The 11,468-nt window shown below is 40.1% G+C and overlaps 2 protein-coding genes across 4 annotated transcripts; one reads left to right on the top strand and one right to left on the bottom strand.

The window, feature by feature from the left end:
- The first annotated feature begins 4,255 nt into the window (after positions 1-4,255).
- On the top strand, positions 4,256-6,286 carry LOC129585241 (uncharacterized). Its single transcript, XM_055477853.1, has 3 exons — positions 4,256-4,854; positions 5,036-5,270; positions 5,372-6,286. Exons 1-3 carry the CDS (start codon positions 4,508-4,510, stop codon positions 6,134-6,136), a joined length of 1,347 nt encoding a protein of 448 aa, XP_055333828.1. The 5' UTR covers positions 4,256-4,507; the 3' UTR covers positions 6,137-6,286.
- On the bottom strand, positions 6,206-9,317 carry LOC129585248 (uncharacterized). Of its 3 annotated transcripts, none has more exons than XM_055477883.1 (7): positions 9,135-9,317; positions 8,121-8,520; positions 7,690-7,849; positions 7,246-7,451; positions 6,886-7,065; positions 6,561-6,683; positions 6,206-6,478 (listed from the first exon to the last, which is right to left on the bottom strand). In XM_055477883.1, the coding sequence occupies exons 2-7, from the start codon at positions 8,317-8,319 to the stop codon at positions 6,468-6,470; spliced, it is 879 nt and encodes a 292-aa protein (XP_055333858.1). In that variant the 5' UTR covers positions 8,320-8,520; positions 9,135-9,317; the 3' UTR covers positions 6,206-6,467. The 3 variants fall into 3 exon arrangements, with proteins under 3 accessions (XP_055333858.1, XP_055333843.1, XP_055333851.1); XM_055477868.1 differs by having other exon boundaries at positions 8,121-8,331; XM_055477876.1 differs by lacking the exon at positions 9,135-9,317 and having other exon boundaries at positions 8,121-9,010.
- Between the last annotated feature and the right edge of the window lie 2,151 nt (positions 9,318-11,468).

The raw sequence follows: 11,468 nt of genomic DNA, 5'->3' as shown, positions 1-11,468 counted from the left end.
TACAAACACTAGCGGTGCAGTCGCGTAGTGAAGTGCTGGAACTGCTAATGTCGATGCACTGCACAGCAAAACCACCTTTCGCAAACCTTCGTTCTGCTACGGTGCAGTACACAAAACTGAAATTATTGACTTTTTATTTTTTCGATTCTGAAATCAATGTATTCGTCAAATGCCTTCAAATTTTTGAGTGAAAATGAATGCAGAATTACGTAAACTTTTAATCTTGCGAGTTCGCGGTCATATATCTCAGAGACGACTGGTTTTGCTTCATTTGTGCGCGAAACGTCGTCCAACGACTGGCCCGCGAAGAAACCGAGGATAATTGGGATATCGTGGAAACGTTTTCTTTGGATCGATTTACGAAGCGGGAGTTTTATTGCTTTTTTCGAATTCGAAAAATTGATTTTCCTCGCCTCTTAGCTGCACTTCGCATACCTGAAATCATCCGGACGGCAGCGAGAGATGCAGTTAGAGGCGATGAAGGACTGTGTATTTTGTTACGCCGTTTGGCGTTCCGAACCGATGGATAGAGCTACGAAGACTATTTGGCCGCTCAGAAGCTTGTCTGTCCCGCAATTTTCATACCGTTCTGAACCACATCGATTCCTCTTTTAAATGATTGTTGCGATCTTGGAATCAAAACTGGCTCAACGAAGAAGGCTTCATCGATTTCGTGGACGCTATCTCTCGTAAAGGAGGAACCAAGCAGGGATGTTTTGGGTTCATCGACGGGACAGCTAGAGCCATTTGTCGCCCCAAATTCCACCAAAGAGCTTGTTTTAGCGGACTCAAGCGCTTTCACTGTTTGAAGTGGCAGTCTATCGTTACTCCAAATGGTAAGCCGCTTCTTAAATTAGGCAGATGAAAAATTAGTAGAAATAAGAATAATAATTCCATTTTTCGATTTCGATCTTTCAGGGTTAATTTGTAATTTGTTTGGTGGAGTCAGAGGAAGTATGCACAATGCCAGACTGCTTCGCGAAAGCAAGGTGTTGGATGAATTACGCCAGAAATTCCTTCAGTTTGATACAGATCAATACTGTATGTACGGAGACAGCGGATACAGAAAGAATCGTTTTCTAGAAACGCCACGTTCAAACGCTCGCTGTCTGGCAGATCCTGCAAAGGAATTGGAAAACTATGCGAATTCGAGCGTCCGCCAAGCAGTAGAATGGAATTTCAAGGACATTGTTAACTGGTGGGCCTATGTGGATTTTAAAAAACGAATGCCCTTGTTTTTGATTCCTGTTAGCAAAATCTATCGCGTTGCGGTTATTTTATCGAATTGTAAAACATGTCTAAAGCCGAATCAAACTAGTTTATACGTTTCCTGGAAGAGTGCATCCTCTGGGCGGTTAGCTACTGTTTTAGGAGGAGCTATAGGCGACATCGTCTATTTACCCCTTTCATTAAAAAATTCACTGCCAATTCATTTTCCAATATTTTCAAAAATTTTTTTGTTTTCGGTAGAAAAATGATTTTTCTGCATTCTAGTACCAGAAAGACACTCCATATCATCCAGGAAAACATAGCGCAAGCTCCGGAAAAGTACGCAACTAGAAGGGGCCTTCTACTGCGCGCAGTAGCGATTCAGTACACTAGCGGTAGCAGTAGTGACGTCAGGACCTAGTAGTGACTGTTTTTTTGACACTGCAGACGTTTGCGAAAGGTCCGTAATGATACTACCACGGTACCACCACAGCTAGCACGGTACCCGTAATAATGTCGGGTTATTGTGCCAGCCGCCCAGGGTGGCATATACGGTTGAGGCAATTGCGGCTGTGGCATGCGCCATGCTGCTACAGTGCTACCCCAACTACTTACCTAACTTACAATATTATACTGCTCATCTAAATCCTAATACCATTCTTGTCAGTCCAAAGTTCCTAACACTACAGTAACTAGTAAACTAACAGTAACTAACACTACAGTAACTAGTTCCTAACACTACAGTAACTAGAAGCTTTCGGCAAACGCTCCGCTTAACCATACCCATACACTAACCATACGGTATGGTTAAGTGCGAGCGTATGGCAAATTGCCATTGGCAAGTGCGGATACCATACAAACGCGTCGTATGGTGGTCGACTTCCAACGACTCCCCTTAACATTTGTACAATCAAATTGCACTAGATGTGCTTTTTTATAATACAGAAAACATTATTGAATATAAATATAATTTTTTCGGTTGATGTCGTGCCATGTAGTGCGAGAGAAAAAATAAAATCTGAAGGCACCTAGAAGTCAGCTGCGCGATTTTGCTAGTATCTCATACCTCCATGGCGGCCACCTCCATGGCGGTCTACCACGACTCGATAAGAGATGGTTAAGGGATGGATACGGTGTCTTTTGCCGAAAGCCTCTATTAAATATTAGCGTGAACAAACTTCTATAATTTTCCTGAAGCAAGGAAAAAGAAGGGAATGCTTGAAAAGAGTTTTCTTCATGCTTCTTCTGCCAGAGAAGAAGCGTTGTCTTATTGTTAGAAATTAGAATATGTAGCGTTAAGTACGAGTACGTAATCTTAATTACTGTACATATTAGTATAAGAACGAGGATCCAGCTTATTTTTCGCTGCGTTTCCTTGCCCGCGCTTGGGTTTTTTTGGCAAAGAGGGGGCGACCACCTACTGGGTGACTGATTAAATTGTAGTGGAAAGAAATTAAAACACGCTGTTAAAAAGCGTACAGAATGCAAAAAATTTCATTTAAAGTTTTAAACAGACGGGAAATCGAAAAAAAGCATAAATTTTTTTATAAAATTCAAGAAAAACCATAATAAAAATTGTAAAAGAAAATAAAACGGTGGTCAAAAAAGAGAAACGGGGGCAACCGCCCTCTCCCCTTCGGCCACTTCGTAATATTTTTAATTTTTGACGCTCTTTTAAATAACTCGACTCACGATGTCTCAGTTTTGTATGGTCTTTCCATGCAACACTATACTGACGTCACGGAATTCATTAGGTTCGGTCTTTTAGGCGTAATGAACCGTCTGAACAGCTCGAACCATTCTTTGGGCACTCCAGTAAGCGAAATCAGACGGTTCTTTGGAAAGCCAAACTTATTCTTTCACTGAAAATCCCAAATTTGACTTTTGTTTTGATTTAAATTTTAAATTATTTCTCGGAACCCTTTTCGACATTGCGAAAATAAAATTCATTATTGTCGCCCTGGAAAGAAGTTTAAGGAACTGAAAGTTTAAGCTGCGAAATCTGACGGAAAAAACTGAACCGTTAAGCATGTGGTATACTCCGTCGGGAGACGACTCCCGATCCAGATAAATCTGAAACCGATACAGAGACTCGCAAACGCAGTTGGCGGCAGCTAGTGATGGAAAAACTAAACCAGACTAAATTCGGTTAAACCAAAAACTTGGTTAAAAGCTTTAGCCGCCTAAATCGGCTTAGTTAAAACTTATAGTCAACCAAATTCTCTTGGCTAAAACCTTTAGCGACTAAAAGTGGCTTGGTTAAAATTCTTAATCAGTTAACCAAAGTTAACTGAAACTAATCACTAAAATCCTTATAATTAAAAGTTTTTTTCATATATGATTTTATTTTCATGCGGTTTTAGGTACCCAGATCACGATACTAATGTTGTTCCTACTCAAGTATCGGCGTTTACCAACCTTCCGTAAAACACAAGCTAGAGCTTAAAGTCTGAAGTCAAGTCACTAAAGTTACAATTACAAATTTTACAGCATTACCCGTAAAATTACCCGTTAATGTTATGGAAATAAATTGCGACAGTAAAATAAAAACAGGCCGTAACGACGGTGGTTAATGGTAGCTTGCGAAGGCCGGTTAGGCAAAATGCCGCACTGTCAACCGCCCCGGCCCGTATACGCATACAGCCGCTTGCTACATGCGCTCTGCAACTGCGAAAGACCCGACCGGCCGGGTGGAGGTTAAATACAGTTCCGTACTTGAGCTAAATACGGTAATTTTGCCATAGTTTCACTGGAAAAAAAAAGACCAATAAATAAAATTGGTTAACCTCGGTTTAACCTTCAAGTTTTGGTAGCTAAAATCGACTCGGTTAAAACTTTTAGTCAGCTAAAAGTTCTTCACTAATTTTTTTACCTACCTAAAATTGTTAAATTAATTGTTTTAGTTTTAGCCAGGTTAACCGTAGTTAACCGACTAATTAGTCGGCTAATTTTAGTTTTTCCATCACTAGCGGCAGCCAGCGACGTATGGCAGATTCAGAAATCGAAACAGACTGCCTGAAGCGCAAACTGACAAAGCAGTATAAACACATATGCCAGTACGCGCACATTTCTCAATTATGATAAAAAATGAATAGCGATTCCCGTTTTCAAAAATTATACTGCGCTGTGCTCTGTTATTAGTGTTATACTTTGTGTTTATTACACGATTGAAATTGTTAGTTTGTTTCCTTTGTTAGTCTGTGTTACCAACTGTGTTACACGAAACCTGAATTGATTTTAAAACTATGCGTTTATACTGTGATCATTTCGTTTTGTAACGACTAACGTCACTTCAAACATGCGCAAAGCGAAGCTCGCTTTGCTTCTGCATCTGGTTCGCGTGCGTCACAGTCTTCTTCGTACTTCTCGTCTGCGCCAAAAAATTCATTTGCTAATTGCGAGCAAAAGAATCCGTCAACGTCGCTGGTATGTCCGTGAACATAATCGTGATCGCGATCGATGGGGTGAATTTTCGAATATTGTGAAACGGATGCGCGAGTTAGACGATGAGCTACATTTTCAGTACTTTCGGATGGCCAAGGAAACCTTCGACGAAATTCTTGCATTGATTACTCCACGCATCAGCCACGCCATCACCCATGAGTATCCGGTGTCTCCCATGGAGCGACTTGCCGTAACTTTAAGGTTAGTAAAATAAAACGTCGTGTACTACTCTAGCAGTTAAATGGTATAAAATTAGAATTTACATATTCAAACAAATTCATTTTAAATTTACCTGCACTTGTTACCTTAATTTTCTTTGATTTTTAAACTACTCACAGCTGCTGTTTCTGCTCATTATAGCTGTTATAATATGTGTTTACAGAATCTTGGCTTCGGGCATGAGTCAAACTACAGCAGCCCATAGTTTCTGTCTTGGTCGAGCCACGGTAAATCGCATTTACCGCGAAACAACAAGGGCAATTTGGGATGTTATGGGGCCTGTTTACGTTGGTCCACCGAGCGAATCACGCTGGAAATCTAATGCGGAAAGGTTCAACGCGTCCTGGCAATTTCCTAACTGCATTGGTGCGGCCGACGGGAAGCACGTGGTTATCAAGGTAAGGGAGCGGTGACTGTTGATAAGTAGAAAGTTTTGAAAATTAAATTATTATCTGCTTTACTGCTCACAGTATAATTATTCTTGATTAATGTATTGCAGAAACCAAAGAATGGCGGTAGTCAGTATATCAACTACAAAGGGACACATTCAATCGTACTCATGGCTGTAGCGGGTCCCGATTATGAATTTTCATACGTGGATATAGGCGGCTATGGTCGGCAGAGTGACGGTGGGACATGGAGCAAGTGCGCTTTGGGAAAAGCGGTGGAAGATGGGACGCTAATAATGCCCAAGCCCGAGCGCCCATTATTATGCGAGCACCTGTTGCCACATGTATTTGTCGCGGACGCTGCGTTCCCCATATCGGTCCACCTGATGCGTCCCTACCCCGATCGAAATCTATCCAGAGCCGCACGAATTTTTAATTATAGACTGTCCCGGGCGCGGCGCGTCGTAGAAAACGCGTTCGGCATTCTCGCTTCCAGATGGCGTATTTTCCAACGGCCAATGGATTTCCAGCCAGCACAAATCGTTCTTACCGTCAAGGCATGCGTGGTGTTACATAATTTTCTACTTCGCAAAAATATCGCAAACAGCAAGTCTGCCTATGTAATGCCTACTCTTATTGATCGGGAAAACGAAGACGGCCCAGGAATAATTGAAGGGGAATGGCGGCGAATAACTGCGCGCGATACGGGGTTGTGCAGAATGGGAAAAAGCAGAGGCACTGCCGAAGCTATGCTTATTAGAGACAGGTTTCGTGACTATTTTAACTCCACCGGCAGCGTTTCCTGGCAGGAAGCTCGCACATTTGGTGTTTTTCAGGAGCAAGAAAATTTTTCTTCCGACGATAGCAGTTTGTAATTAATTGTGTTCGAGTGCTAGGAATTTTGTACTCTATTTTTGTGGCAACATTAAATTGTAATACGGCATATTTCGATTTCGATTGTATAGCAATAATTCCGGCAATAAGCACAATGGCGGAGAACAAACAAGTGAAAAGGATGCAACATAACAACGAACAATTTCCTTAGTCTTTCCAATCCGCTTTACAAATGCTTTATTTTACTAAAAAAATATGCAAAATATTGTAAATACACATAGATCGCATCACATGTTATCGCGGTTCAGTTACGTTCCAACACAATTTCTTTCTGTTTCTCAAGATTCTTGTGCAGATTCTTCGTCGTAGCATTTACTCGATTTCTGTGAAATGCATGTGCAGGTATTCAATAAAAAACTAATAACAAGAATATGTTACTGTACACCACTTATAAAATATTTTTACCTGTGCGTTCAATACTGCTCTCGTTGTTGAGTAGCTCTCTCGCAATAACGTTCTGAATGCCTTTTTTGATGCGCTCCTTCTGCTCGGCAGTAGTAGAATTCAAAGTACTTAAGACGAAGTCACCTGTCAAAAATCAAATAAAGTAAATCCTGCCTTTTGCATATTATCTTCAGTGGTGGGCTAGAATTTTTAATGCCTTTGTGGGCATTCAGCAGTTTATGTGCACCAGCATCTGTTCAACCGTAAGCGTATTTAATTTTATTGTACGAGATTATACTGTACTTAACAACTAGAGTTGTTTGCAATATAACCATATAATACGTACAAAACAGTTCCTCCGTAGTAAGAAACTTTTTCCCGTGCGTGCCTTGTTCTGCGAAGAAACTTTTCAGGACGTTCGACGTTTCGGCCGCTAGTTCGTCGTCTCTGCGCTGCGATTCGCTGAGCTGTTTGATGAGCTGATCGTAACCTTCGCGCTTTCTCTTTTTCCCAGGAGTACAATGATCTGAAACGAAAATCATTTATAGTCAATACAAATTCAAAGTGCCTGGCGCTCGATTAATATATGCGTCAACTGCGCTTTTTAATTTTGTTTCAAGGAAAATACCTATAATGATCTAATCACCACACACTTAATTTAAATTAACAATATTAATTAGTTAGAAATGCTTTTAATTTGTCTCACACGCTGTCTTTGTTGCGGATCCTGAGCTCGAAGTACTCGGTGTATTTGGTGATTCGCTGATATCTCCGGGGTCACAAGGAACGGTTGCGTCTGCACTTTCCAGCATCAGTCCAGCGTCTTCTTCTTCCTCTTCGGCGATCCGTTGATCCCCCTCGATATCCGGCACATCTTGAGGACATGGCTCAATTCCCGCACTGTCTGATGTTCTAAAATTCAGAATATTGCACATGTAGACATATGACTAAATACAAATATCTAATTGTAATAAAGCGGCTACGAGTGCTTAGTTAATTTAAATATTTTGTTGTTCCAATCATTTTATTTGCCAAAATTCATTATATCACAAAGTCACAAACTGATTATTTTTAAAAAACTGAACTGGCATAAAGCTTTTTTATTTGTGATTCTTTATTTGTGATTTTATAATCAAATAATTGTGCTTACTCAGCCATCGTGAAAACGTCGCCTAAAAACTGCATCTGGTCCCAAAAGTGCCATTTCTTTGCTTTATCGGCCTCGCTTCCGCTGGGTTTTGTCTTCACAATTTTCCATTTTTTTTGGAAGGTACTGCGCAGGTTGTTGTACTGGTTTTTACAGTCGTCTCCTAAACAAGCATTTACGAATAAACAACCATCATGATTTAACAGCCATCTTTTAACATAAAATATTTGCATTAATTTTATTAGGCACAATTACGCACCAGTATTTTATTAGCATGTCTCCCTTTTTTAAAACAATATTTAGTGCTGCTAAGGTTAAACGAAACATCCATCGAAAGCGTCCGAAAAAAAGGTGTGGCAAGTGGTTCACGAGAAACAAACGAAAAACGAAAACTACCATTATGTTCACCGCCGGGAAAAAAACAATAAAAGTACCTGTTTTGGATTCTCCGATCAACTGAGCGATTGCATTCCATATATCCACCTTGCTCTTCGTATCAATGTACTCTTTCGACTTTGTATCCCAGAGCGATCGATTCACTTTCACAAAAGCAAGAAGGTTTTCCGATTCGGCATCAGTGAATTTGTTCAAAACGGCGCGTTTGGAGTAGGCCTGCGCAGGCATTCGAGGCATTTCGTACACGTACTAATGAAAACGACAAAAAGAAAACGTACGCAGCGCAAACTACAAGATGCTGATAGCGTGGAAAAAGCCAAATCCACAAAACGGAATAAATTGAAAAAAGTATGATTCCAGAGATCAGGAATAATCAGAAACGTTTTCACAAAAGAAATTTGATATAGAACTACGCGCAATCAAAATTATTATCAAGTGCTACAAAAAGAAATTCAGCGCGGGCTCCAGTACACAATAAAAATTGAACACGTTCATTTCATCAGTATTGATGTCAGTTTCGAACCGGAGCACGTGCAGTCGCCCTCGGTTGCAGACAAGCTGAGGGTTGTTTATACTGCAACCGAAGCTGGAAGACAACTGAAGCTCGAAAGTATAAACAACCTTCAGCTAACTGGTGCCAGTTAGCAAACTGGAAGCGCTCCAGATGGAGTATACCACATGCTTTATTACTGTTCAACGGGCCAGGGTCAAAAAGAGGGAGGGGAAATTAAAGGGAGGAATTTTCTTTGGTCAAAAAGAGGGAGGGAAAACTAAAGGTAGGGATTTTGAGCGGTCGAAAAGAGGGAGGGAATTTGTTTGGTCAAAACGAAAAGTCGAGTTCACTTGTTTCAAAAAAAGTGTAACAGGAATTCTAACACCAGCGCCCCCCCCCCCGCTCCCCGGAAAAAAGTGTCAAAATTCCCATATAAAATTTACAAAATTCGGGGCTGGCGCATTTGGCGCCATACTTTGCCCTCGAGGAGAACAATAGCCCAGTTCTACCAAAACATACTACCATTCTCCAGCTATTAGATAATAATGATAATTATTACCATAAAAAGGACGAAGTACGCCGCTCCGCTATGTTTCGATATCGATTATAGAGGTAAGTACTATTCCCACTCCTCGATCAGGATAGCGTAAAGGAAGTGCTTTTGTTATGAGTGGCATTTTGTTATGATACTTGTTAAAGGTATTGTACTCGTTCATACTTGATTATTTTGGGACATATCTGATGCTGTAAGTCTTAAACAATTAATAGCAATGTGGCTACTGGCATGAGTTACAGTACATAAAAACATTTTTGATTTTTGTACATCGCTGTATACAAATGTGTACAGTACATACTCATGCGCTGCCTTCTTTAAGACTTTGACCCAGACTATTTCACTGCCTTAACTGGTGTCCGTTCATTTCGGGAACCGCACATTTCGGCAATATTTTTTTCGGTTTTCTTATGCTTTATTATGTTATCATTCAAATAACCCTTAGGATTCTTAGGCTTTCTTCAGTTCTTAATTAGGGCACTTAATTAGAGTTCTTAATAAGGTGGTTTTTTTAATGAGGTGGTATTATTCAAATGTTTTCTTAAGTTTCTTAGGTTTCCTTAAGTTCTTAATCAGGTTTCTTAATTAGGTTTCTTAATTAAGTTTCTTAATTGAACGGCTTTCTTAGGTTCCTTATGTTATTCTTGTTTTTTATCAGGTTTCTTAGCTTTTCTTATTTTTGTTATTCGTTCCAAGTTTTCTTATGTTTTTATGATTATGTTTTTATGACGTTACTCTTTTTTGTGTTCTTATGTACTGTCATCTTTTTTTTGGTTTTATTAATGGTTTCCGAAATGAACGGTTTCCGAAATGAATGGTTTCCGGAATAAACGGTTTCCAAAATGAATGATTTCCGAAATGATAGGGTGTCATTTCACTGACATTTCCTGTTATTAAGATTCAGTAAAAAAACAGGCGCCTCGCTCTAGCTGATAAGTCACGTCCTGCCGTACCGGCACGGTACATAGGTCAGAGCTCTCACTAGAACGGTGTCGAACTCCTTTTTGTAATTTTGATGAGAATTGTCTGATTAGCAAGATTTGAAAACTGCGTAGTATAGATGCCGGCGGAGGCCGGCCTAGTATAGATCTTTTTCTTGGTAATTAAGTTCTGTTTTTATTTGTGGGGTTTTGCTGGTGACCCCGTCGGGACTCAGACAGCAGCCGATCTTTTATTCAGAAACTTGGACTTCCCTACAAATGTTGATTTTTGATTACATTCTAGTCAATCTTTGCGAGTTAAACAAATAACTATGAATAAAAAAACTTTAAATTAAAAATTTAGAAATTAAATTACTGAATAAATTACTAAATTTGATGTAGGGTCTCCACAACCAGTACGCACATGTACTGTACTTCTTTTGGATTATTGCATGTTTTCATAAGACCTGACGTTTATAATAACAAATCGTAACACTACCATTCAAAGTGGGCCGTGAGAGACGATGCTGAAAAAAATTGTTGCCCTGACCTGCGCATAACGCTTGGTTCCATACTGGCATACTCTAAGCGTTGGCTGTTTTCTTTTAACAACAATACTTGTATGAACCGTCGTGTGTAGTTGCCAAATTCCTGTTACAGCTTTTTTTAACATCTCGCGCCGCAAAGACGTGCTTTTCGTTTTGACCGAAAAAATTTCCTTTTTCTTTTGAAAATTTTGCCAAAAGGAAAATTTTCTTCTTTTTTTTGACAAAACAAATTCCCTCCCTCTTTTCGACCACCCAAAATCCCTGCCTTTAGTCTTCCCTCCCTCTTTTTGACCAAAGAAAATCCCTCCCTTTAATTTTCCCTCCCTCTTTTTGACCCTGGCCGTTCAACGCGCTCGAAAACCGATCGTTAGCCGTTATTTTGACGGGCATTACAGCCAATCACGTTCATTGGTGGATTTCTGTTCATCTGATCCAGCGAGTGTTTTGAACCGCGTACAGTGCATGACTGGCTATACTTTACAAAACCGGGACATATTGAGCCGAGAGTAAATATTAAAAATATTAAATATTAACGTAACTCGTACAGTGTTGTACTTCCGTACTTTATTAGTGCGCACGGCTGTAATAGTGCTTATACTATTTTGCTATCGAAATAGTAAATACATAGTCTGAACTCTGAAGTGCTGCTCTACTAGACTACTACTTCGCAGTACGTACTAACACGAGCGCACGAGGTATGATAAATGATTAGGCGGCATCCATAAATTACGTAACGCAGAAATTCGACATTTTGATACCCCCCTCCCCCTATGTCACGACTCACCAGTGCTGACAAACTCAGATCCCCTCCCCTGAGCGCTGCGTAACAAATTTAGAACCCCTCCATAGATTAGCATGGTGACGTCAGAATC

Source organism: Paramacrobiotus metropolitanus, unplaced genomic scaffold (genome assembly GCF_019649055.1).
Source record: "Paramacrobiotus metropolitanus isolate TYO unplaced genomic scaffold, Prichtersi_v1.0 Parri_scaffold0000002, whole genome shotgun sequence".
In the NCBI taxonomy this organism is placed as follows: domain Eukaryota; kingdom Metazoa; phylum Tardigrada; class Eutardigrada; order Parachela; family Macrobiotidae; genus Paramacrobiotus; species Paramacrobiotus metropolitanus.
This window is presented reverse-complemented; position numbering and strand designations above follow the sequence as displayed.

Bases quoted from the DNA above. Each gene is read 5' to 3' on its own strand.
- LOC129585248 (XM_055477868.1), bottom strand. The intron at 7,452-7,689 runs GTAAGCACAATT...TCTGAATTTTAG, and splicing joins GACGTTTTCACGATGGCTGA to AACATCAGACAGTGCGGGAA. The intron at 6,684-6,885 runs GTACGTATTATA...GATTTTTGACAG, and splicing joins TACTACGGAGGAACTGTTTT to GTGACTTCGTCTTAAGTACT.
- LOC129585241 (XM_055477853.1), top strand. From the start codon at position 4,508: ATGCGCAAAGCGAAGCTCGCTTTGCTTCTGCATCTGGTTCGCGTGCGT. The intron at 4,855-5,035 runs GTTAGTAAAATA...ATGTGTTTACAG, and splicing joins CGACTTGCCGTAACTTTAAG to AATCTTGGCTTCGGGCATGA. The intron at 5,271-5,371 runs GTAAGGGAGCGG...AATGTATTGCAG, and splicing joins GGAAGCACGTGGTTATCAAG to AAACCAAAGAATGGCGGTAG.